Raw genomic sequence first — 27,894 nt, 5'->3', positions numbered from 1 at the left:
TGCAACTTCTTTAGAACAAGTATGGTAATGGATGACGTTAGCTTGGTTGCCTTCAGACAACAGTCTAGGCAGGGATATGAACATCATTTGCTTTACTTTGAGTCTTATTAAGGCAATTGTTGTTCCTTAACTGTCTAAGGTTTTATTCGCTTAGGTTGTATGAGCTCTATCTTGATCGAAAGACTCTTGTTGTATCTAATTTAGCTTTTCGAAGCTGTTGTTGTTTTTGAAGAATATTTGTAATATGTGTGATACCGACCATCCTCTCACACAGTGTGCACATTTCCAACGCTTACGCTTTGTGAAGGTGGTATCTTAGGATCAGTATTATGCGGATCCGCAGTGTCAGCCCCCGAGGCCTACAAGTTGGCATTAGATCCCAGGTTACAAAACCTTAGCCGCTTCGTTATGAATGGTTAACAAAGCAATGGGGTTTGCATATGCATGTAGGATAACCAAGCTGACGAACTCGACTTCGGATCGTTAGCTTCCAGGGTATGGGTACATGGACAAACTTCATGGATAGTAAAATCTAGAAGATAGAAAAAAAATCAAACAATTCTAAATTTTAGGTTAACAAACCCGGTCGATTGTTCTACCCACATGTGAAGTTTGTCTAAGAAAACAAATCATATCTCCAAATTGCTTTGAACATTAGGTTTTTATAGCATCATTTTTGTCCCTTTTACCCAAAATATCACTGATATTATTTCTCCATGAAACTTTACATGTGAGTAGAACACTTGACTACGTATATAAAAAAATCCAGAACTATTTGATTTTCTGCCATTTTCTTTGATTTAATATTCATAAAGGATGCGTGTGTGATGAGAATTAGACATATCAATATTGTACCACTTGGTCTTGCATCTCTGGATGGCAATGTGTGACGCCCCCGATTTTGACCGTACACTAATCATGCACGCAAATGTGTACGATCATGATCAGGGACTCACGGGATGATATCACAACACAACTCTACAACATAAATAAGTCATACAAGCATCATAATACAAGCCATGGGCCTCGAGGGCTCGAATACAAGTGCTCGATCACAGACGAGTCAGCGGAAGCAACAATATCTGAGTACAGACATAAGTTAAACAAGTTGCCTTAAGAAGGCTAGCACAAACTGGGATACAGATCGAACGAGGCACGGGCCTCCTGCCTGGGATCCTCCTAACTACTCCTGGTCGTCGTCAGCGGCCTGCACGTAGTAGTAGGCACCTCCAGTGTCGTAGGTGTCATCGTCGACGGTGGCGTCTGGCTCCTGGACTCCAACATCTGGTTGCGACAACCAGATAGAAAGGAAAGGGGAAAAGAGGGAGAGAGGCAATCGTGAGTACTCATCCAAAGTACTCGCAAGCAAGGAGCTACACTACATATGCATGGGTATATGTGTAAAGGGGCATATCAGTGGACTGAACTGCAGAATGCCAGAATAAAAAGGGGGGTAGCTAATCCTGTCGAAGACTACGCTTCTGGCCATCTCCATCTTGCAGCATGTAGAAGAGAGTAGATTGAAGTCCTCCAAGTAGCATCGCATAGCATAATCCTATCCGGCGATCCCCTCCTCGTCGCCCTGTTAGAGAGCGATCACCGGGTTGTATCTGGCACTTGGAAGGGTGTATTTTACTCAGTATCCAGTTCTAGTTGTCATAAGGTCAAGGTACAACTCCGGGTCGTCCTTTTACCGAGGGACACGGCTATTCGAATAGATAAACTTCCCTGCAGGGGTGCACCACATAACGCAACATGCTCGATCCCATTTGGCCGGACACACTTTTCTGGGTCATGCCCGGCCTCGTAAGATCAACACATCGCAGCCTCACCTAGGCTCAACAGAGAGGTCAGCACGCCGGTCTAAACCTATGCGCGCAGGGGTCTGGGCCCATCGCCCTATGCACACCTGCACGTTGCGTACGCGGCCGGAAGCAGACCTAGCCCCCTTAATACAAGCGCGAGCTTACAGTCCAATGTGGCGCGCGCCACTCAGTCGCTGACGTCAAAAGAGCTTCGGCTGATACCACGACGTCCGGATACCCATAACTACTCCCGCGTAGATGGTTAGTGCGTATAGACCAAATGGCCAGACTCATATCAAATACCCAGATCTCGTTAAGCGTGTTAAGTATCTGCGAACGCCGACCAGGGCCAGGCCCACCTCTCTCCTAGGTGGCCTCAACCTGCCCTGTCGCTTCGCCATAAAGTAACAGTCGGGGGCCGTCAGGAACCCAGGCCCAGCTCTACCGGGATGGAGCCACCTGTCCTTTTAGCCCCCTCATCAGAATCACTTGCGGGTACTCCTCGAGCCGACCCGACTTTAGTCACCACATGTGTCATGTATATAATGTATATAGTATATACTCGTGATCACCTCCCAAAGTGATCACGGCCCAGTCGTATAGCATGGCAGACGGACAAGCGTGTAGGGCCACTGATGGAACACTAGCATCCTATACTAAGCAGTAGGATAGCAGGTAAGGGTAACAACTGTAGCAACAATGACAGGCTATGCATCAGTATAGGATTAACCGAAAGCAGTAACATGCTACACTATTCTAATGCAAGCAGTATAGAGAAGAATAGGCGATATCTGGTGGTCAAGGGGGGGGCTTGCCTGGTTGCTCTGGCAAGGAGGGGTCGTCGTCGACGTAGTCGATCACAGGGGCAGCATCGGTCTCGGGGTCTACCGGAGAGAAGAGGGGGAAGAAACATTAAATATAAAGCAAACATAGCATCACAAAGCATAACGTGGTAATACGACGTGTCGGGTGTGACCTAACGCATGTCTACACGAAATAGGGGAAGGGGGAAATTCAACCGGGAATGTTTTCCCGGTTCCGGACTTGTGACAGACAGATGACCGGAGGGGGAAAGTTCCATGTTCAGCATGCTAGAGGCATGTGACAAATGAACGGACCGCGTATTCGGATTCGTTGGATTTTTCTGAGCAACTTTCATATAGAAAACATCTTCATCCGAGCTACAGATTATTTTATATGATTTTTGAAAGTTTTAACAATATTCTGGAATTATTTATATTAACAGAAAAGGAATATGACGTCAGCATTGCGTGGGAATGACGTTAGCAGTCAACAGACTCGCTGCCCAGGTCAAACTAACCAGTGGGTCCCACCTGTCATCGACAGTGGACTGACAGTGGGTTATTTTAATTAAACATGGCTAATTAGCAGCTGGGCCCCACATGTCAGTGACTGTTTAGCTTAACTAATTATTTTTAATTATAAAACATTTTAATTAGTTTAATTAAGCGGCGGGGCCTGCATGTCAGTGGCACTGGGCTGCCCAGTCAGCAGTTGACTGGGTCAACCCAGTCAACTGGGACCCGTGGGGCCCACTGGCAGTGAGCCAGGGGTGGGGCCCGGCCGGCCACGTCGGCAGGGCACCGGAGAGGGGCTCCGGCGAGCTCCAATGCGGCGGCGAGGCACGGGTGAGCTTCGGGTTTCGCCCACAGGGCATCCCCGGGGCTGTGGTTTGGCCCATTCGAACGGCCAGTCCACACCGCGTCGAATGGAGGTGGTGGCGTGGCTGGGGACGGCCGGGAACGTCGCCGGCGGCGAGTCAGGTGGTGGTGGGTTTCCGGTGAGCGGCGAACAGGGGGCTACGGGGCACGGCGAGAGCAGCAGACGCGCGCGTTGGGCCACTAGGAACCCCAGGAGCACGATGCGGCGCTCGGCCGCAGGTGAAGGCGACCATGGCCACGGCGCCGAGCTCGTCGGCGGCGAGGTTCTTCGGGCGAGCTACGGGAACGGGGCTACGGGCGTCGGAAAGCTCGGGAGAGAGAGGGGAAAGAAGCGCAGGCTCACAGTGCTCCTGCAGATGTGCTCAAGCATGCTCGAGGAGGGCTCGGTGCGGCGGAATCGACGGCGAAGCTCGTCGGAGAAGAGGAGGAAGACGGCAACATAGGGGATGATGCAGAGGCGCTCCTGCTCGGGTGATTCGTCGGGGAGGAAGAGGAGGTCGAGGCGATCCTTCTTGGCGCGGAGGAGAGGCGAGGCGGTGTCGGGGACCGCGTGTGTTACGCCGGCAGGACCACGGCAGCGCTCGGATGCGGTGGGGAATGGGAGAGGCGGAGAGGGCAAGCAGCAGCTCGTGGGGAAGGGGGGAAAGATCTCTCGGAGGAGGCAGGGGGGGCCGTCGTTGGCGTCCTTATCCTCCCCGCGGCGCCTGTAGCAGCGTGGCCGGCGAGGTGGTTCGGCGGCGACGCCCCTGTTGCGGTCTGAGAACGAGGAACAGGGCGGGGGGGAGAGAGACCGCTGCGAGGGGGCACTGGGCTGGCTCGGGTGGGTTAGGTGGGCCAGCCCAGGTGGGTTCGGTCCAGGGTAGGGGGGTTGCTCTCTCTCTCTTTGCTTTTTCATTTTTTTAAGCTTTTACCCTTTTATTTATTTTCCTTTTCTGTTATAGTTTTGCATCCTATTATTTTAGTTTTAGTAAAATATATACTTTGTTTATAAATTAGTATTTCAAATTAGTCCATACTCAAAAGTCCGGTCCTCAATAAATTAGTTTGACATTTTATTAATTACAAAAGTTTTTTTTTAAAATAATTATTTTGCTGCTGTTTTATTCATCTCATATTATTTAAACATTTTATAAAGGTGTGGTTTCTCCACCATAATTATCTATGCAATATTTGGTTCACTCCGAACAATTTAATTTTAATATTTGAAAACTTTTATTGTTTGCTTGATTTTGGATTTGAATTAGAATCGGTTTCGAACTAACGTGAGATTAACAACAATAACCGAGGTGACGTGGCATCATTAGTAGATGGTTACTGTAGCTTAATTATCCGGGCGTCACAATTCTCCTCCACTACAAGAAATCTCGTCCCGAGATTTAAGAAGGGGAGTAAGGGGTAAAGGTCTGGTTACGAAATTATAACGAATCTTCTCGGTCTTGGTTGCTCTTCTCGAAGAGGTCGATCCATAGCGTTGATTTCTTCATACCTATGCATGAATGCATCATGATGAAGTTGTCGTCCTTTCTTCAGGAACTCCATCGTACTTACGAAAGAACAAGGGGTAACTTCGGAAGAACGGGCCTTACAAGGTTGACTATCTGGCAGATAACTCAGGGAATGTGGTAGAAAGTAGCTCTCGAATAGCTACTTAAGAAAATATTGAGAGTAAATTAAGAAGGTACCATGAGAAGTTTCCAATGGCAGGCAATCGTTGGATGGCCTAATCAGAAGGTGAAAGGGGTTCAGAGCAACAAGAATAAGTATTGCGTCTGATACCAGAATTGATGATATCTCGGAAGGTGGCTCGTGAATTACATATGAGGCCACGTGCGAGGAATAACTTTGGAAACAGGGGGTGTATAGGAGATTCAGGTTTCGATCCTGTGGAACTGTGGGTTATAGGCCCACATGTGGGTTAAAAGCAGGAAGGCGCTAACATTTGCACGGTCAAGATAGCAAAGTATGTCAGAGGATAGCCTGTCAGTTTTGTTGGCAACAACGTTGGTACCAAGGGCGAGGGACGAAGAGAACCATTTTCCTGCTCGTTGAAACGAGGCGGACCAATAGGCAAGGTTCTCGTCCATCGGTGGTTACCGAAATGTCACCAACAATAGTAACAGGGTCTTACTGACAGAGTTGTACACCGAGGTGTTTACATAAGCAGGACAATATTACTGCTTAGATCATATAGATCACTAGAAAGGTTAAATCAAACAATGGAAAGGAAAATATGATTATCAGATTAAACAGAAGAATGGAAAGGAAAATGTGTTTAAACACATATTTCAAGGGTATATCCTTCCCAAGGACAAGCAGAGCATGATATCCATGACATGATATTATGTAGAAAACTCTCTAGGTACGGGAGAGAATTTTCATGACATTACCCATACAGCGGTGTTTGGATAATTGTGCAGGAAACATTTAGCATTGTGCTTCAATGTTCCCGTTGAAAATCGGAGTACCATAGACATGGTTTGAGATAGCATTGACATGGTCAACAGGTGAAGATCATAATTTGGAAACAAAAAGGATCCATCAGGAACAACTTATAGAATAAGTCTTACAATTTCCTCATGGGAGAATGGCTAGCCTTGCTAAAAAGGAAACTATAACAATAGGTCCCCCGGACAGGTGTGTTAAGCATGGCATCACCTTACCGGGTCTTATAAGGACCAATGTTATAACTCTTGGAAATATGTTCCAACCATCATATTTGACCGAGATTCAGATCTGATTGGTGTCAGGATAACTCAGACTCAGGATGCCTGAGAAGAAAGGTGCAACACAAATTGTCGAAACGACATCGAAGATTCTCGGGAGATGAACTATGGAAGCGAGTTCCGAACAAGGGTTCATCATTACATCAAAGAGAGGTGAGGAGGTGACTGATTGACTCAGCGACAATCCATTGAGATTTCCAAAAGATGGATTTCCACCACTATGTGAACAAGGAGATAACATTAGCTAGATCGAATGACTTAATGATGTATGCTCGAGGAAAACATACACAGTTAAACATTGGTTGAAATGTGCACCCGAAATATGGGCTAGGTAGCACAATCAATGTTCGAATCATGATTCATTAAGCCATAGACGTAGAATGAAACTATAGACCAATAACTTCAAAGCAATAGGGTTGCTAGAAGTTTAGAATTTACACATCACGGACCATTTGTCGGTATTTCGTTTTAGAAACAACACGGGGACCAAGAAAGAATGGTGATGGCGAGAAGTATCACTGTACCAAGAATTCTTAAGAGGTGGAGTAATGCTCACGACATTCTTGACATCAAAGATGGTAATACTCCACGGTAGAACATAACATAAGTTGGATAGCAGGGAAATCAAGATACAACACAAAATATGAACAAGTTCGTGTTGAGGGGAGGCAAGAATGTTGTCGATGATAACACAATTCATCGAGGGGCAAGGATGGTATTTCTCACCCTGAATTTCGACACACAACTTGGAAGAAGTCAAATTGTTGACAATGATCACGACAAATTTGGCGAGAGGTTTTCAAGAAGATGTAATTGATCGACGATGACATCAAGTCAAAGGAATGATGAAAGCGAAAGGTTGTTGGAACCAGGGGTACGACACAAACTCGAGACCAAGCTTGTTGTCCAAGGCGAAATGATAAGACGAGGGAGGTCGACGTAAGCTTAGCTCATCGTCGAAAAGTTGTGTTCCGGGAATAAGAACCAGGTAGCACACTTAAAATCATCACGACAATGATATAGCCAAATAGGCTAGGGATGACGTGATCGAGTACAAACTCGTAAGCAAAGGAGATTACTAAGAGTTGTTTAATCGTGATGCGGACTCGATTCAGTTATCGATGTCCTTGAGTGTTTAATAACTCGGGGCTCGTGAAAAATTGGAATAAATGAGAATGTAATACTTGATGGAGAACTCATAAGAAGTTATGCAGTTCCGTGATAATCTCGAGATACCAGGGGGGTAATACTCGACGACAGATTAAAATAGAGGTTGGATTGGGTATTGCTCTACAGAAGTCAAGTGCTTAAACTTGTACGAGAAATGGTGTTTAAAGGAGAACATGGTCGGAACCACGATTGAAAAAGGCCAAATCCCAGATATAAGATGAACTTATACCAATGGAATAATTAATTTAAGAAAAGCTTTAATGATAAGATCTACGTCGTGTCCATGGGCATGAACGCAAAGTTCAAGGTGTGAAAACCTTCGGGTTCATACGGTTTTTTTAGGGAAGGTATAGGTTCAACCCATCAGGGCATCTTAGGAACTTATACCACAAACTTCGGAGTAAATAATACAAGCTCGAAAGTAGAGCATGGGTGTCAAAACGAGAGGATACAATTTACTAAAGGCATTATGTATCAGGGAAAGAACTCACAAGGTTATTCAATATGAAGGACACTGTCGGATAAAATCCAACAAAGGAACCGATGGTCCACAAGGGATCTGATGTGAGCATCGGTACTCAACCAGAGGAAGAAGAAGGCAAGGAGATCTGATTATAGAAACAACTGACTAACTCAAAGTTCGAATGCAAAAGAATTATGATCTCCAAATCAGGGGGTCAGAAGCAACGCTCTGATCAAGGATGGATAAGTGAGTAGGCTTAGGGGTACAATCGATGGCAATTTGATAGGTCGAGATACAGCTCATGTTAAAAATGACGTTTGAGCCAGAAGGAAGAATTCTAGGATCTGATTGAGGATTGCGAGCATTCGCAACAAATTGAATCAACGGACTCAAAAAGATAATGACAAGAGATGCTAATAAGATTACGAGAATTTTGGGATTAACCATAATGCAAGCAAACAAGAATTTCAAGAGCAATAGGCTCCTGAGGATTTTCGGAAGATCGAATAGTATTTTGAAGACTATTGTGGAATACTTGAATCAATTGGGGATGACCGGATACTCGGTAAGTGCAAGAATTATCCGTAGGGGTATTCAGGTGACAAAGAACAGCAAGGCAGTAAGCTCAAAGGATTCTCGGAACAACAGAGAGAATTTCGGGGTATCTTGTAATAACAAGATCAACTGGGAAACATTGTATGAGTGGCGAGTATACGTGGTTATCCATAGGAGTTTATTGATGAAAGGGAATTGCAAAAGCGATGAACACAAGTTCTCGGGGTATCAGCGGAGAGTATCTTCAGGGTCTTCACGTGCAGCAGACGATCATCAGTAATAAGGGGCTCTCCGGGTGAAAGTGATAACGGGATCCTAATGTTAGATTTAGCAAAATTCATTTAACCCGAATAGAAGAGATGTCAGAGTCCCAGAGTATAGGTTGAGGAATAAAAGATCCTACTACCACCCAATGGCGACGTGGGCCCGTAAGCCACACAGCCATGTTAGTAAAATAGTTTTCACTGACTAGACTCAACTTCGGCCAAGGAGTTGGAAAGGGGGGTTCCTACAGGCAGTCGGCTCTGATACCAACTTGGAGCCACCTGTCCTTTCAGCCCCCTCATCAGAATCACTTGCGGGTACTCCTCGAGCCGACCCGACTTTAGTCACCACATGTGTCATGTATATAATGTATATAGTATATACCCGTGATCACCTCCCAAAGTGATCACGGCCCAGTAGTATAGCATGGCAGATGGACAAGAGTGTAGGGCCACTGATGGAACACTAGCATCCTATACTAAGCAGTAGGATAGCAGGTAAGGGTAACAACTCTAGCAACAATGACAGGCTATGCATCAGTATAGGATTAACCGAAAGCAGTAACATGCTACACTATTCTAATGCAAGCAGTATAGAGAAGAATAGGCGATATCTGGTGGTCAAGGGGGGGCTTGCCTGGTTGCTCTGGCAAGGAGGGGTCGTCGTCGACGTAGTCGATCACAGGGGCAGCATCGGTCTCGGGGTCTACCGGAGAGAAGAGGGGGAAGAAACATTAAATATAAAGCAAACATAGCATCACAAAGCATAACGTGGTAATACGACGTGTCGGGTGTGACCTAATGCATGTCTACACGAAATAGGGGAAGGGGGAAATTCAACCGGGAATGTTTTCCCGGTTCCGGACTTGTGACAGACAGATGACCGGAGGGGGAAAGTTCCATGTTCAGCATGCTAGAGGCATGTGACAAATGAACGGACCGCGTATTCGGATTCGTTGGATTTTTCTGAGCAACTTTCATATAGAAAACATCTTCATCCGAGCTACAGATTATTTTATATGATTTTTGGAAGTTTTAACAATATTCTGGAATTATTTATATTAACAGAAAAGGAATATGACGTCAGCATTGCGTGGGAATGACGTTAGCAGTCAACAGACTCGCTGCCCAGGTCAAACTAACCAGTGGGTCCCACCTGTCATCGACAGTGGACTGACAGTGGGTTATTTTAATTAAACATGGCTAATTAGCAGCTGGGCCCCACATGTCAGTGACTGTTTAGCTTAACTAATTATTTTTAATTATAAAACATTTTAATTAGTTTAATTAAGCGGCGGGGCCTGCATGTCAGTGGCACTGGGCTGCCCAGTCAGCAGTTGACTGGGTCAACCCAGTCAACTGGGACCCGTGGGGCCCACTGGCAGTGAGCCAGGGGTGGGGCCCGGCCGGCCACGTCGGCAGGGCACCGGAGAGGGGCTCCGGCGAGCTCCAATGCGGCGGCGAGGCACGGGTGAGCTTCGGGTTTCGCCCACAGGGCATCCCCGGGGCTGTGGTTTGGCCCATTCGAACGGCCAGTCCACACCGCGTCGAATGGAGGTGGTGGCGTGGCTGGGGACGGCCGGGAACGTCGCCGGCGGCGAGTCAGGTGGTGGTGGGTTTCCGGTGAGCGGCGAACAGGGGGCTACGGGGCACGGCGAGAGCAGCAGACGCGCGCGTTGGGCCACTAGGAACCCCAGGAGCACGATGCGGCGCTCGGCCGCAGGTGAAGGCGACCATGGCCACGGCGCCGAGCTCGTCGGCGGCGAGGTTCTTCGGGCGAGCTACGGGAACGGGGCTACGGGCGTCGGAAAGCTCGGGAGAGAGAGAGGGGAAAGAAGCGCAGGCTCACAGTGCTCCTGCAGATGTGCTCAAGCATGCTCGAGGAGGGCTCGGTGCGGCGGAATCGACGGCGAAGCTCGTCGGAGAAGAGGAGGAAGACGGCAACGTAGGGGATGACGCAGAGGCGCTCCTGCTCGGGTGATTCGTCGGGGAGGAAGAGGAGGTCGAGGCGGTCCTTCTTGGCGCGGAGGAGAGGCGAGGCGGTGTCGGGGACCGCGTGTGTTACGCCGGCAGGACCACGGCAGCGCTCGGATGCGGTGGGGAATGGGAGAGGCGGAGAGGGCAAGCAACAGCTCGTGGGGAAGGGGGGAAAGATCTCTCGGAGGAGGCAGGGGGGGCCGTCGCTGGCGTCCTTATCCTCCCCGCGGCGCCTGTAGCAGCGTGGCCGGCGAGGTGGTTCGGCGGCGACGCCCCTGTTGCGGTCTGAGACCGAGGAACAGGGCGGGGGGGGGGGGGGGGGGAGAGACCGCTGCGAGGGGGCACTGGGCTGGCTCGGGTGGGTTAGGTGGGCCGGCCCAGGTGGGTTCGGTCCAGGGAGGGGGGTTGCTCTCTCTCTCTCTTTGCTTTTTTTTAATCTTTTACCCTTTTATTTATTTTCCTTTTATGTTATAGTTTTGCATCCTATTATTTTAGTTTTAGTAAAATATATACTTTGTTTATAAATTAGTATTTCAAATTAGTCCATACTCAAAAGTCCAGTCCTCAATAAATTAGTTTGACATTTTATTAATTACAAAAGGTTTTTTTTAATAATTATTTTGCTGCTGTTTTATTCATCTCATATTATTTAAACATTTTATAAAGGTGTGGTTTCTCCACCATAATTATCTATGCAATATTTGGTTCACTCCGAACAATTTAATTTTAATATTTGAAAACTTTTATTGTTTGCTTGATTTTGGATTTGAATTAGAATCGGTTTCGAACTAACGTGAGATTAACAACAATAACCGAGGTGACGTGGCATCATTAGTAGAGGGTTACTGTAGCTTAATTATCCGGGCGTCACACAATGCGATTAGGGTTCCCTGTCTTCGGGTTGCCACACCTGGTGGCTTTAGGGCCATGGAGGTGTAGTGGATCCTGCCTTTGCTGACGAGAGGGCTCGAACTCCGTTTTTAGTTACAATTTTCAGTTCGGTTATAGGGTTAGTGCCCTTACCAGTGAGGCGAGGCAACACCATCTTATGGTTAAATGGAATAAGGTCCTTTCCGCCTAGCCTAGCCGCCATCTCGATGGTGCATTAAGCGTCGTTAGAGGCCATGTGGAGGCACGCCGAGTGATTTTCACGGGGTTGGTCTTTGGTGAATCTGTTTGGATATAGTCTTTCGTTCGTGTAGTGTCACGTTGGATTCTTCCGATTTTTAAACTTATCTTTATCTGCTATGGTTGCTATTTTGGTGCGTTGGCCCTCTGGGTTCTTAGCGGACAACTTCCGAGTTTCGACTGTCTACTAGAACAAGGTTTTACCGGCTCTAGTGAGGAAGGGTTGATGACAACGGCAAGGTTTCGTCTTGCTTTAGTGTTTGTAGTCGTCATTAGCTCGTCAACTTATACACATCACGAGTACTACTTGTCCTGATTTTATTAGTCCTGTTGTATTTTGAGTCAAATTTTGACCTTTGATTTAATTATAAAAATAAGTTATATACTAGGACATTTTTTATAAATACCAGTACAAAATTAGTATAATTGAAAACCTCTTTTGAAAATGAATCCAACAATATAAGTTTTTCATCTACTGTCAAAATTTGACATAAAATACGAAGAAGACCAACCTAGACAAATGTATAGTAGATTGTAAGTTTATAAAAAATAAAAAATAGAGAGCGTGTATCCGGTTCCAAAATCCGGCTTCCCCACGCACCTTATAATAACGAGAAAGCCCTTCTTCTTATCTCCTCCAGTTTTCTCAATCTAGTGTCCATCAGCGTGTCCTCCCATCTCCACTTTTTTCCCCTCTAAAACCCCAACGCCCTTCTCCAATCCCCCTATCCTCACAGCAAATGGTGGTGGTGGGTACACGCGGAGGAGAGACTTCGTCCCTGTGATGCCCTGCCATGGCTGCCCGCGCGCTGGTCGCACCCCCTCTGCCTCCTCCCCCCCGTCTGGGCACCATGCGGGCAACCCCGCGCGCCGCCGCCGGTCTCAGCTCAGCGCTGACCGGTCACCGGGGAAGGTCCCTTCCTGGATTTCATCCTCATTTGGTTGTGTGGATATCCTGCTGATACCGAATCTTCTTTGTGTGGTTTTGCTTAGTGGCTTGCTTCTCGCACATTATTAAAGTAACAGTTCAGAGTTCCTGTATTTATCGTGAAATCATCGTGAGTGAATTCTTGGATTAGTCTTATGTTTGCTAATAATAATAATAATTATATGGAAGGCAGTAAGAAGAGTTCCTGGATTGTTTCTGATTCTAGTGGGCAGTAGAACAGTATCTTTGCTTGCTTAGATGAACGGAGCTTCAATTTCCCTTGTGCCACTTGATCCCGTGGTTGATTGGCAACTCATATTTATTCAGGCACACTTTGTGTTCAGTGCAATTGACGGAATCCCCCAGTGGCAATCTTCAGGTGGAAGCAAACTCGTCTCATTCCCCAACTCAACTGATGTCTACAGGACGTGGTAATTTCTTTAGCTTAGGTTGAATGCCTTCATATCTTTTAGGTACCATGTGATAAACTATGAGAAAATATGGATACGTTACTTGGCACTTCTATGGACAGTCAGTCAATTTTTGTATGCTAGTCTGTAACTTTGGTATTTTATTGTTTGGTTATCTGAATTTACAATCTGTCGTGCTAATACAAAGTTGTACATTAATTATGATTTCTAGGTAATATTAGTCTAGGTTCACATTTATTCCATATCCTTTATGACTTTGATTGAGTGTATGCAAATGTGAAGTCACCATCATTTTTAATCATTACTATATAAGGGGCAGCCCGGTGCATGTAGCTCCCGCTTGTGCAGGGTCCGGGGAAGGGTCCGACCACTTTGGGTCTATAGTACGCAGCCTTTCCCTACATTTCTATAAGAGGCTGTTTCCAGGACTTGAACCCGTGACCTCATGGTCACAAGGCAGCAGCTTTACCACTGCGCCAAGGCTCCCCTTCAATACAGAATTTCTCCTTTGCCTTCAAATTAGAAAATTTGATATATTTTGTCACATAAAGGCTAACTCTGCATTCATATTCGTTTAGTTCAAATTTGAACTAAAACCACGACAAGAATTATGGAACAGAGGGAGTATGTTTTCAGGTATATACTGTGTCAATACTTAAGTAAATACAATATGAAATCAAAATATGGTTCGGTTTCTTTATATACCATATTATTTTGGTACATACCAAACTAACCAAAACTGACGTGAATTTAGAAATGAGGTAACAACCTTTTAGTTTTCTTTGTATATTTCAATGAATAAATATTGGATATCGATAATTTTGAAACCATGTGATGTCATTGTTTGGCTCTGTACTAGCAGTGGGGGAAGGTTAAGAACACCAAAACAACAAGAAAAATTATCCAGAAGTTCCAATCTGCACAAGCAAAGTCAAATAGGCAATAGCCAACACCAATCGAGAATGTTTGTGTAGCACCAGTAGACTGGTTGATTTTTCTGTTTCAGTAAAGCTGTTCATTTTTGTTTAGTGTTAATATTAAGGTTAAAGACATGTGCACCTAAAATACTTCATCACATTGTGGATATTTTGAAGTTTATGTCATCCCCAATTGGTTTCTTACAGATGACTCAGCCATAACATGTAAAGGATTCTGTACGATATCATGGAGCGTTAAAGCAGATGTTATGGATGGTCACATTATCTTCATGACAGGTGATCCAGTTACCCTGGGTTGTTGGGAACCTGATATGGCTGTTCAGTTGAATCCTTCTGTGAAAAGTAGCAATAAATGGACGGCTGTAATCAAGGTAACTCTTCCAACCGAAATAACTTTGTGCCAAACTAGTCAAGTGAGATGGTACATCCTTGGACAGTTTCCTAAACTTGTTACATCTAAGCAAGTTAATAACGAGCAAGTTATATTCAATAAGGCATGCTGTGGTTGGTCTGGTCAAGGTAAACTAGAAAACGAACTGGACCAGCGCAAACAAAGTGACTTTAGCATTCTGGAAGAGATCTTGCTTAGTAAATAAAATATGCCTATTTATCGATGTGTACTACCTTTTCTGTGTAAAAGTGATGCATATGCTTGAAACATATGATGGTTTCCAAGGGAACAACTAAAACATTTAGTTACGCTTTTTCAGCCTATTACAGCAATTAGATTATATCCTGTCGTTCATTTCAAGTGTTTTGCCCACTCAAATGTTTTATTTTGTTCCAGTTCCTTTCATTTCCTTTATGGTTTAGCATCAAGACCATATTATTCTTTTCTTCAGTGGCTAATAAAATGTGCTACTCCTGCGCTATTACATCGACCAACCAATCAACCATGTCTCGCGGCATGTTTTACGACTAAAACGAAACTACCTTTATAACTACCTAGTTACGAAGGAGAGTTTGATAGATCCTAAGTCGATTCACGTCCTGAGTACATGAGAAGATCTCAAAGTCTAGGACACGACATATAAGTTGTACTTGAGACTAACAAATTACAATATCTTGATGCGTCTTGAAGTGGATATGTTCGACTCGGTGATCCCCATCCCCGAGTTCATACTATCGGGCAGCATGTCTATGCCCATGGCTTGCGAAACATAGTCATTAACTGAATCATATACTAGTCAAAGGATATGTGTTTGTATAACCTTATCAACCAGGGAACATTAGAATAATCATCATACAATATATAGTCTAACAAACAAGTCACATAATTGTCGATACATATCAGTGATGATGTGCAAGGACAATACAAATAAGTCATGAATACATAGGGAATAACATCATCACATGATTGCCTCTAGGCCATATTTCCAACAGTCCCCCACTTGCACCAGAGTCGATCATTTAGGCATCATATGCCCATGGCCCTTGTGTGCGCCTGATGCTTTGGCTGCGGGAGAGGCTTCTTTGGTGGATCACCAATATTTAGATCCGTGTGTACTTTGCATATCTTTACATCACCTCTCTCAACAATCTCTCATATGAGATGATATCGCCTGAGTATGTGTTTGGTTTTCTAGTGATGCCTTGGTTCCTTGGCTTGTGCGATAACTCACAATAGGGATCGAAAGAATTGGACACGCCCTGAACCACACCGAGTTCATAAATTAAGTTCTTAATCCGAAAATCTGCCTTCGTAGCTTCAGAAGCCGTGATGTACCGGGCCTCCGTTATAGAATCAACAACCGTTTCTTGCTTGGAGCTCTTCCAGCTCACTGCACCTCCATTTAGAAAGAACACAAAACCAGATTGCGATTCATAGTCGTCCTTATCAGTTTGAAAACTAGCATCAGGCCCTGTTTGTTTGGGCTTTTGCTTCTGCTTTTGCAGCTTTTCCACTTTAACCAGAAAGCCATAAAAGCTCCTAAATAGGTGCTTTTGGAGTTTTTTTGGCTTTTGATGAATCAATGTAACAATATTGAGCTCCAAAAGCCATAAAAGCACCTATTTAGGAGCTTCTATGGCTTTTTGGGCAAAGTGAAAAAGCTGCAAAAGCAAAAGCAAAAAAGCCCAAACAAACAGGGCCTCAGTGTAACCCTTTATAACGAGCTCGTCCTCACCTCCATAAACTAGAACATATCCTTAGTCCATCTCAAGTATTTAAGGATATTCTTAACTGTTGTTCAGTGATTCTCACCTCGTTCAGCCTGGTATCTGCTCATAACACTTGAGCATAGGAAACATCTGGTCGAGTACATAACATTGCATACATGCTGGACCCGATAGCTGAAGCATACAAAATGGCATCCATGCAACTTCGCTCATCATAAGTCACGGGACTCTGAGATGCCATGCAACATACGCAAGAACCCTTTCTTGGCTTGAGCCGCTCCAACACCTTCTCTCTATGTCCGTTAGAACTGCTAGGTTCTCAAACCAGGATCCACTCACCGTTTTCTCAATACACATGCACACAAGGAAGTATAGTATTAAGCTCTGTAGGTTTATACCAATAACACACCCTTACTTCTACAAACAGGAGTACATGTCCTTCTATAGGACTAGCCAAACCGGCTATGCTAGCAATACTTAATAGCTAAGCTAGGACAACACAGCGTGGAGGCAATCATTTCGACTAGTCCAGTGATACACATCGTGAAGTCGTCGATCTGCTCGCCATCCTTGAAGGCGATTGTTTCAAACTCAGCATGGAGGCGTTGGGCATTCACCTCCCGCACGTGACCGCTGCGCTGCGTCCTGGTCGCGTCCATGCCTCCTTGGTTCTTCGCTGCGAGCATGCTGTGCTTCTCTGGCAGGGTGGACTGGATCAGCGTCGCCATGGCCCGCCGATCGTCCTTTTAGGAGACGGTGTCGTCCTTGATGGCATCCCACAGGCTTGCGGCCGCATGTTGACCTCCATTACCAGCGCCTAGTCGGAGTAGTTCGAGCAGGTGAGCATTGGGAAGGAGAGGTTGGTGCCGCCGCCGGGATTGTGCACCACCTGTTGCACCATGATATCTCCTCCACTGTCGTGTTGCATCTTGCCGCGTCCGTGGTTTGGTAAGTGCCAGTGGCGGTGGGGTTTTGGAGCCTGACGAGGCAGTCCTCCGCCACTCACCATGCCTCCTCCCCCTCGGAACAAGTCTGATGCGGACTGTTCGGAAATCAGCTCATCGGAGCTCTTCCCGAGCATGGACACACACACACACACGCACACATGAGAGAGAGAGAGAGAGGAGGGAGGGAGAGGGGGAGAGGGAGGGAGGGAGAGAGAGAGAGAGCAGTGTTTTGCGCCGCGTGCACAACTTTGTTGGCCAGAAATCAGCTGACCGGAGCTCTTCTTGAGCACGCACCCCCCAGAAGAGAGAGGGAGGGAGGGGCGGAGAGAGAGAGAGAGCAGTGTTTTGCGCCGCGCTCACTGCCCGAGCTCTTCCCGAGCACACACCCCCCCAGAAGAGAGGGAGGGAGGGGCGGGAGAGACGGAGGGGGGAAGGAGGGGTAGAGAGAGAGAGAGTAGGCACCTGTCCTCCACAAAAGGCAAAATGTATATGAAAAAAAGTTTGATTGAACACAATGGGTTTGGCTTTAGGGCGGGAGGGAGGGGCGAGAGAGGGAGGGGGGGCATCCCCTTGTACATGTATATATGCTGGCTTTGGCCTCCTAATGATACCCGTTGCATCATAACATGGTATCATGAGCCTAGGTTCAGAGATTTGTTTTTGGCGCCACAACTCGCCTCTGATCCAACCTTGCGCATCGCCGTTGCCTTCTTTGCCGGTGGTCGTTGGCTTCCTCAACCCCTAATCTACAACCGCATCTAAAGGCCAAACGCCCAATTCACCCGATCCGCTATCTGGTGCCAATGTCTTCGGTTGGAGGACTCGGTCACTGTCACTCCCGTCTCGATCCGGCGGCTCCCTCGTCCTCCTCCAAGCGCCATCCACCCCGGCCCACCAGGCCCTACCAGCTGCCTCCTCCTGGCCATGGCCCCACCATGACTGCTCACCGGCAGCTGCCTCCTCCAGGCCGTGGCCCCGTTGTCGCACGCTGACCGGCCTTGGCCCATCAGATCCAGGCTGTTGCCTGCTCCCGTCTGGCTGCTTCGCCGGCCGCGCTGAATATCCGCTCGTTGCATCGTGTGCGTGTGCTCGTTTTTGAGCCAGCGTGATGCCGCTCCTCCGGCCGGTGGCGGCTTCGCTCTATCTCGCCAGTTGGACGCGCCCGACCTTGCGTGGTGCTTCTCCAGTGTCGGCTGTGTCTCCTGCAAGCTCGCGTGTTCTGCTGCTGCCAGACTTAGATCTGGATAGCGCGTGACGGTTGAGCGTCCGTTGTTTTATCCCCCGGGCTTCCTTCGTGAGGGTGAGCAGCAGATTGGTTCAGTTAGTATCTGGTTAAACCGTGAGCAAAAAAAATGCCCTCGCATCCTGGTTATATGGTGATTTTCGATGGTGTTCCCTATGTTGACCCCGTCTCGCACATATGTCATCGCTCGATGCTTGGTTCTCGTTCGTCTGTGATGCTGTCCCCTATGACGTCTTCGGTAGACTGTGATGGTTGCTATACGTTGGCTCCTCTCGCGGCTTCCGTGCGCAACGGTGACCGCTCTACGTTAACTCCTCTCGTGGCTTCCGGGCGCGGCGGTGACCGCTCTACGTCGACTCCTCCAGTGGCTTCCACATGCGGCTCTACATCGACTCGCTACTCTCTGTCGACTCTACACGCGGCTTCCACGGGTGGTGGGTCGGCAGGTATTTCTACCTCGACCCTCTTCCACTGTGTCCCAGTCTGCGTGTGAGATTGTGCAACTGCGATGCCTGTTTGCTGCTTGGGATTCTTCACCGACAGGTTCTGTAGGTTCTGTGACCGACTCTTCATGCACTGAGAAACCACCTTCTCATCATTCAGGTACATCCCCATGGATTCTTGATACTGGAGCGTCTTTTCATATGACTTATGATTCTTCCACTTTGACCTCCGCTCGACCTGTCGAGTCTCCTGTTCGTGTTCTTATGGCTGATGGCACTCCTCTCTGTAGCTAGTCGAGGCACTCTTAGCACTTCTTCATTTCATGTTCTCTCTGTCGCTCATGTTCCCCGACTTACCATGCAGCTCATATCTGGTGGTTAGATTGTTGACTCTAGTTGTAGGGTCATTCTTGACTTTGATTTGTGTTCTATTCAGGATCGTCGCATGGGCGCCCTGCTTGGTGCTGGCCCTTGACACTCTGATGGTCTCTGGGAGCTTGACTGGCTTCGTCTTCCCTCCACTGCCACCGCCACTAGTCCCGCAGCCCCTATTGCTGCATCTACCAGCTCTTTTCAGCAGTGGCATCATCGTCTTGACCATTTATGTGGTTCTCGTCTCTCATCTTTGGTTCATGGCGGTGTTCTAGGGCCTGTCTTCGATAACGCTGTGTTAGATTGTCTGGGTTGTAGGCTTGGTAAGCAGATTCAACTATCCTATCCTCACAATGAGTCAATGTCCGAGCGCCCTTTTGATCTCGTTCCCTGATGTTTGGGGTCCGGCTCCCTTCACTTCGAAAGGGGGTCATCGCTACTATATTATCTTTATAGACGACTTTTCTCGGTACACTTGGATCTATTTCATGTCTTCTCGTAGTGAGTCTTATCTATATGCAGAAAATTTGCTGCCATGGTTCATACCTAGTTTTTCACTCCTATTCGTGTTTTTCGCGCAGATGCAGCTGGTGAGTATATCTCCCGTGCGCTGCGAGGATTCCTTGCTGAGCAGGGTACTCTTACTCGGTTCTCTCGCCCTGGTGCTCATGCTCAGAATGGTGTGGTTGAGCACAAGCATCGTCACCTTCTCGAGACGACGCGTGCGATGATGATTGCCGCTTCTCTTCCACCTCACTTCTGGGCTGAGGCTGTTACCACTTCCACCTATCTCATCAACATTCAGCCATCTGCTGCTCTACAGGGTGGTATTTCTCTCTTGCACCTTTTTGGTCGTTCTCCTGATTATTCGACGCTTCGTTTGTTTGGTTGCATTTGCTATGTTTTGCTTGCCCCTCGTGAACGCACCAAACTGGCCGTTCAGTCTATTGAGTGTGTCTTTCTCGGATACAGCGATGAGCATAAGGGCTATCGGTTTTGGGATCCTGTCGATCGCCGGATGCGTATTTCCCGGGATGTGACCTTTGATGAGTCTCAATCCTTCTACCCGCGTCCATCCTCCTCGGCCATTTCCACAGAGGACATCTCTTTTCTTATGTTTCTGGATACACCTCCCTCTGTGCCCAGTATTCCTACTCGTCCCGCTATTGCAGATCTGACGGCATCCTCTCCTATGGTTTCTCTCCTCCCTCATCGCATGACTCTCCACCTTCATCACCGATATCTTCCGCTTCTCCACCTTCATCACTGATACATTCCTCGTCTCCACCTCCAGTGATTCCACCTCTTCCCTCTTTTCCTTTCCATTATACTCGTCGTCCACGTGTTGTAGACATGTCTAATGATGTGCCCTCTACTTCCTGTGTTGTCTTCCTCCTCTCAGCCGACTTATGGTCTTCGTTCTCGGCCTTGTCCGCCACTTGACCGATATTCTCCTTCTCGCTATGGTCTTTCGACCGTTCTTGAGCCGACTTCTTATCGAGATGCAGTTGTTCATCCTGAATGACAGTTTGCGATGGCAGAGGAGATTGCTGCCCTTGAGCGCACTGGCACATGGGATCCGGTTTCTCTTCCTCCCCGTGTTCGTCCCATCACTTGTAAATGGGTCTATAAGATTAAGACTCGCTCTGATGGTTCTCTTGAGCGCTATAAAGCTCGTCTTGTGGCTCATGGTTGTCAGCAGGAGCATGGTTGTGATTACGATGAGACTTTTGCTCCTGTGGCCCATATGACCACTGTACGCACACTTCTCGTTGTGGCCTCTGTTCGCCACTAGTCTGTGTCTCAGCTAGATGTTAAGAATGCTCTTCTTAATGGCGAGTTGCGTGAGGAAGTTTATATGCAGCCACCACCTGGGTATTCAGTTCCTGATGGCATGGTTTGCCGTCTTCGTCGCTCTCTATGGACTTAAGCAAGCCCCCCGCGCTTGTTTTGAGCGTTTTGCCTCTGTGGCCACTGCATCTGGTTTTTCACCAAATGATCACGATCTAGCGCTATTTGTCCACCTTTCTGCTCGTGGTCGCACTCTTCTTCTATATGTTGATGACTTGATCATCACAAGCGACGATTCTGAGTACATTGCCTTTGTCAAGGCCCGTCTCAGTGAGCAGTTTCTTATGTCTGATCTTGGTTCTCTTTCTTACTTTCTTGGGATTGATGTTTCCTCCATCTCTAATGGCTTTTTTATTTCCCAAGAGAAATATATCTAGGATCTTCTTGCTTGTGTGGCTCTTAGTGATGAGCGCACTGTTAAGACTCCTATGGAGCTTAATGTTAACCTTCGCGCTTCTGATGGTGAGCTCTTGTCTGATCTGACGCGTTATCGTCATCTTGTTGGGAGTCTTGTCTATCTTACTGTCACTCGTCCGGATATCTCCTATCCTATAATATTCCGAGTCAGTTTGTTTCCGCTCCCACTTCAGTTTACTATAGTCACCTTCTTCATGTTGTACGATATCTTCGTGGCATGATCTCTCATCGTCTCTTTTTTCCCGTTCCAACTCGTTACAACTCCAGGCTTATTCGGATGCTACATGGTCTAGTGATCCTTCGGATCGCCGTTCACTTTTTGCCTACTGTGTTTTTCTTGGTGGTTCTCTCATTGCTTGGAAGACGAAGAAACAGATTGCAGTTTTCCGTTCGAGTGCAGAGGCCGAGTTGAGAGCTATGGCTCTTCTGACGGCATAGGTGACTTGGTTATGATGGTTACTGGAGGATTTTGGTGTTTCTGTTACTACGCCTATCACCCTCTTGTCAGACAGTACAGGTGCTATCAGTATTGTGCGTGACCCCGTGAAGCATGAGCTTACCAAGCATATTGGTGTTCATGCTTCTTATGTGTGCGCTGCTGTGCAACATGATGTTATTGCTCTATGTGCCTTCCGAGTTACAACTAGCGGCCTTCTTCACGAAGGCCCAGACTAGAGCGCAACATAGATTTCACCTCTCCAAACTCAGTGTCGTGGATCCACCATGAGTTTGAGGGGGGGCGTTAGAGTTATATTGATGATGGCTTTTGGCCTTTTGTATTCTGGTCTTTTGGCATCCCCTTGTACATGTATATATGCTGGCTTTGGCCTTCTAATAATACAAGTTGCATCATAACAAATGAAACCATGACACATAACCATGGCATCATCAAAAGATTCTTTCAGATTTGAACTTTAAAAAAGTTCTATCTCCCGAATTGTTAACCTGATTGACGATCCACTTTCACCTTAGCTTTCTCATGGCGAGATCTTCAAAACTAGATCCCATGTCGGCATGTTTCAACAACTTTTTTTTGTCGATACTTGCAGATTACTATCACTGGCCATGTTATTAGTCAGATAGTTACCGGATTTAATTAACTTAGTTGCCAGATTGCTCAACTAAAGTGTAGGCTGATGCTTCTTACTCGTTAACACTTGAATAATCACTATCTAGCTTTGCATAACATTGCAAAGTTTAAAAATATACAAAATTATTGTCTGGTAACTACTCATAATTTTTGTGGCAACCGTGATGACAACTATGGTGACATAATCTGGCAATTCGTGGCAGCGATTTTTTTTTGACCGGAACATGTCACATGGGATCTTGTTTCATAGCCCTCGCCGAGGCGAACCCATCGGTTAAGACCGATCGTTATTGGATTAATGGTTTGTGAGATAAATCATTTTAAAAATTCAAAAAAGCAATTAATGTGATGATGTCAGCATGATGTGTAAGATTTTCTTGCATGCCTGCATGTGCTCTCAATATAGTAAAAAATCCCATTGAAGTGCACGCATGCACACTAACGCAAAGTAGAATTTCCATTCCTTTTTGGGTTGCTCGGTTTAGGTTTTACTTCACAAATTCCTTTGTTTATGGATTTGTGATAAGAAACATTGTTATATGGAACCTATATTGGGAGGATGAGGCACATCTTTCTGTATTTTATACATCTGAGAAACATTATAAATTCACAACTTTACAAACAGTTTTCGTGTCAAATGCTATGGGTAATTGATTTAATTGACATACCTGCCTATTCATGGTTATTATCAGAAACACAACAGTCACTTATTATGATTGTTAGAAAAATGATATCATTCTTTTGACATGTTACACACTTTCAGGTACCATATGGCGTGCATTTCAAGTATAATTATTTTGTTCGAGAGGGAAAAAATTCCTCTAATGACATCGTATGGAGGCCTGGACCTGAGTGCTCCTTATCGATACCTTCTGTTAGCCAGAAAAATCATGTCATCCTTGTAAAAGATCAGTGGATGGAAACCAGTGTGGCAGGTATTTCCTCTCCTTCCTGGGGATCGTGGCTGATGGAAGCTGATTCTGTTGAAGATCAAATTGCTGAGAGAGGGAAGCATGAGAGCATTGTGAAAGCCCACTCTGTTATAGATATGGTGGACGGAGCTTCATCTGTAGGTAATGTTGCTCTACCACATATTTTCATTTAATCAGTATTGACTGAGGCCCTTAGAGTTGCTGAACACTTAAATGTTTTCAGTTGATTGGCAGGTGAGCATATTATAATGAGACTTTGGAATGGCACACCTTTAGCTTCAGTCAGTCCATCCATCAGTGTGCATGATGATTTTGCTGCAGCTGATAAATCAAATGCAATTAAAGTAAGTGTAAACCAGCATGAGATAAATCAGCCTGTTGAGGAGCCATGGGTTTTTGGACCTATCGTCTCAGCAAAGAACTCTGTTGCACAAGTGAAACGCAAGAAAGACAGAAGGAAGTTTTTGAATACGGAAAAGGATTCAGGTGAAATAACTGAAAACATGCCTGAACAGGACCAGCCTGTGGAGGAGCCATGGTTATTTCAGTCTTGGGTGACAGCAAACAGAGCTGGTGTTATATCAAAACGGAAAGTAGAAGCAAAGGGTATTATGAAAAGGTTAAAAGAATTTGATAAACCCTCAGCAGCTTCTGAGAAGGATATGCTCGCCAGTGGTGAACCGCCAAGAGTCATATTAATTAACTCCTCTATCTGCAGTACACAGAGAATTGCAGTATTGGAAGATGGGAAATTAGTTGAACTCTTGCTGGAGCCCATAAAAAACAATGTACATTGTGACAGTATTTATTTAGGTATAATAACAAAACTTGTGCCTCACATGGGAGGTGCTTTTGTCGACATTGGAATTTTGAGACCTTCACTTATGAGCATAAAGCAAAACCGTGATCCATTTGTGTATCCTCAAATTGTCAAGGATATTAAAGGAGGTTCTGCTAATGATTCTGGTTATAATGATGAGAGCCTTCTGACATACGATGATGATGATGATGTTGATGATGATATGGCTGACAACGAGTTTGCAGATGAAGAAAATGACGATGATTCATCAACATTTCTGGCTCAGAATGTTAAGGAAAATGAAGAAGGCTTGGACATTGTGTCCCATTCTAATATAAAGAAGATTGATGGTGCTGAATTTGAAAATGTCTCTGGTTGGGATGATGAAATTGATGATCATGTGGAAGATGAATACAATGATGATCACTCACCAGGAGATCGGTCAGAGATCTGCAATGATATTAAGACATTATCTTCCATTCAGCATGCTTTGAGGGAATCTAACGATGATACAAATGGATGTAGGTGGTCTCAAGTTCGCAAGGGCACAAAGATCATGGTTCAAGTTGTCAAGGAGGGATTGGGCACGAAAGGTCCAACACTGAGTCCCTTTCCATGCTTAAGAAGCCGATTTTGGGTGCGTAAGATTAACATAGTTCATTAGTTCTCATGCTCTTCGAGCATTACATTTTTAAAGCTTTATCATCTCTTGTTTAAAAAAATTAATGCTTCATAATCTCTTGTTTATCACCAAAGAACTAGGAATGGACAGGGATGCGTGTTAGCTATTCACGTGCCAGAACCATGAGTTGGTTTCGAGATCTTATGGGTTTTCAACTCTAGCCTACCCCAACTTGTTTGGTCTTGTTTGCCACTGGTACAGCAGTCGCACAAAAGGAATATCTCTGACCACTAAATGCGGCTTGGTTAGTTCATGGAACCACAACTATTTGTGTCTGCACCCTGTTGCAAAAATGCATGTTACGCACATGAAAAAAATGTGAAGAAAAATCTGGGATGTACAACATCCTTAACACGCGCATTTGCAAAATATGCCATAACAAGCTGTTTCATGCTTCACTATGTAAGAAACCTTTTTGAGTTCTGATCTTGAACAAAGCAATGATCTTAACTTACCTGGAATATGTCGCTTACGGACATTTGCCATGATGATAACATGTTAATGATATCACCGACGACTAACTATTCGAGGCACATTCTGATCTAAGTACCAAAACTTTTGAAAGAATGCCCTTGTTCTGACAGACCCCACATTGTATGGTGCATAGGTGCTCAGGTAGAAACTTTTTTAGCTTTGGAATGAGCCTTCCATTTTGAATTGCAGATATTGGTCTCTCGTGGCAACAAAGTTGGAGTTTCAAAAAAGATTACTGGGATAGAACGCACCCGGTTGAAGGGCATTACAAAGTTATTACGACCTCCTGGATTTACTCTGACGGCTCGTACAGTTGCCGCTGGCCATTCTTGGGAGGAGTTAAACAAGGACCTTGATCGGTTGTTATCTACCTGGAAAGGAATAACTGAACATGCTCAATCTGCTGCCCTAGCTGCCGAGGAGGGTGTGGAAGGTGCTATTCCTGTTATGTTGTATAGATCAAAGGGCCAGGCTCTATCTATTGTTCAAGATGATTTTAATGAGAAGGTGAGTTAAGTTTGCATACTATTCAAAACACAGCAGAACCAATAAAATTATGTCATGAGTACATTTCTTTTCAAACGCTTTACTCGAATCCCGATTAACTGGTATTCTTCATATAGGTCAAGAGGTTGGTTGTGGATTCTCCTCGCACCTACCATGAGGTGAGTAGTTTGATATATGATATGTTTATAGTCATTTAAACTCTTGAAGAAATATTTTTTGTAAAATATTTTTCCTTCACACCGATGCATGCTTTATGGTGTGTACCTCTAGACAGAAGTTGAGTTCTATATGCCTGTTTTTTCTGTAATCCAAGAAGTAAACACTTGAAAATATATTCTCCGAAAATTTGCTGCACATTTTTTGTTGTCACATAAGCCTGTTGAATGAGTGGCCCATGTGGCCCACGTATTGCTGGCCCAGGATGGCTAGGCCCATACCAGAGTGACCCGATCTTCACGAAGTGGAGGTGGATGTGAGGAAGAACACGAAGAACACGAGGGGAAACACAATGGGAACTAGTACAAATCAACACACAAGTTGCAATAAAGATACACATAGATAGATCCTTGATCCAAATCATCCACAAGAGAGAGATGAAACAAGATAGGGTTCTTCCCCAAGTCCTAACACAAGGAGGGCTTGAATTCCTAGAGGAATCTTCACCCGTAGGTGGCCTTGATACTGCGAGAGTCTTCTCCCTCGGGAGGTCGTGTTCTCCATGAGGAGTCATCTCCACAATGGAGGAATCCCACTAGGAGACGTAGATGAGCTAAGCTCCATCAATGAGTTCTAATCTTAGCTAACCCTGGATCTAAGGTGGGGGAGAGGTTTGGTTGTGCTACCTGTGTTTGTGTGTGTTTGCGGTGTGGACCTTTTTCGGTAAGGTGGGGGAGAGGTATATATAGGTCCACCCACGAATGGGTAAGTGAGGAGGGGATACATGGCTCTTGAGCCCAAAACTTTGCGCAGTCAGTCTTACCGGTCAGTCTGGTCGCGGAGGACTGGACAGTCCGGTAGTGCAAATCTTCGGAGGCTTCAGCGCAGGACCGGATAGTCTGGTCGGTCGGACCGGACAGTCCAGTGGCGAGTCTTTTGGACAGTCTGGTGGCAACATAAGGTTTTGAAGCTGTGCAGACCGACACGGACTGTCCGGCTAGCCATCCGGATGCACCTCTTCTTCCATTGCTGCCTCTTCTTCCGTCATTGCTTTCACGCTTCCCTCTTGGATGGCATAGTCGTACTCTTGTGCTTGCACTCCCTCAACATGCGCGAAGCTCAGCTTAAACCTATACATGCATTAGGAAGGAGGGTCAAGTAGTATACCATCCTCGAAGAGGCAAGTAAACACTACGTAAAGGAGAGAAATTCACCTTCATATGTATGATGTGGGAGATGCGTGTGTCTCTTGACGGTGGGGCACTTGACATGGTGATGTCCGTGGGATGCTTCGCATCAAGATGGGAATGAATGATATCTATCACCCCACTTGAGGGCGAGTGTTGTACGAGTGGCCCATGTATTGCTGGCCTAGGAGGCCCAGGCCCATACTAGAGAGTGGCTTGTTAGAATACTATTTATATAACCATGTAGCCTTTTGTATTTACCCCATTGTATAAGGGGTTTTCTGCATATCCTACACCTGTACATGTATATATATTGGCCTATGGCGTCATGGGAATACAAGTTGCATATTCCTAACATGGTATTAGATCTCAGGTTTTTTTAGCACGCACAACTCGTGCTTGATCCTTTCCTGGCATCGTCGTGTTTTCCTTGTCGGACGTCGTTGTTTCGTCGCCGCCTCGTTTCTCTACTCCGGCAGCTGCTTGCCCACCCTCCCAATGCTCCGGTCAACGCCGCTGCCCCGAGCCGCTCGCTTTGTCTCGAATCAAGTCGCCCATGTCCCGATCTCCAGATCGAGATGCCGCGGGACTCCTCTGGATCGAGCCGCAGACT

General features: G+C 46.0%; 1 protein-coding gene across 3 annotated transcripts in view; it reads left to right on the top strand.

Annotated features, from left to right (window-relative positions):
* The first annotated feature begins 12,372 nt into the window (after positions 1 to 12,372).
* The window catches only part of LOC109775322 (ribonuclease E/G-like protein, chloroplastic), a 36,937-nt gene continuing 21,415 nt past the window's right edge, over positions 12,373 to 27,894 (top strand). The window contains exons 1-8 of one of the 3 annotated variants that reach the window (XM_020334074.3): positions 12,386 to 12,679; positions 13,022 to 13,125; positions 14,250 to 14,434; positions 23,308 to 23,617; positions 23,711 to 24,716; positions 24,801 to 24,912; positions 25,621 to 25,938; positions 26,055 to 26,096. In XM_020334074.3, coding sequence (XP_020189663.1) covers positions 12,561 to 12,679; positions 13,022 to 13,125; positions 14,250 to 14,434; positions 23,308 to 23,617; positions 23,711 to 24,716; positions 24,801 to 24,912; positions 25,621 to 25,938; positions 26,055 to 26,096 — 2,196 coding nt within the window. In that variant the 5' untranslated portion in view covers positions 12,386 to 12,560. Of the gene's footprint in view, positions 12,680 to 13,021; positions 13,126 to 14,249; positions 14,435 to 23,307; positions 23,618 to 23,699; positions 24,913 to 25,620; positions 25,939 to 26,054; positions 26,097 to 27,894 lie in introns of all 3 variants that reach the window. The other 2 variants (XM_020334075.4, XM_020334072.3) reach the window with 2 other exon arrangements.

Source organism: Aegilops tauschii, chromosome 7 (assembly GCF_002575655.3).
Source record: "Aegilops tauschii subsp. strangulata cultivar AL8/78 chromosome 7, Aet v6.0, whole genome shotgun sequence".
Classification (NCBI taxonomy): domain Eukaryota; kingdom Viridiplantae; phylum Streptophyta; class Magnoliopsida; order Poales; family Poaceae; genus Aegilops; species Aegilops tauschii.
The sequence above is the reverse complement of the archived record's forward strand: the minus strand, read 5'-3'. Positions and strand labels throughout refer to the sequence as shown.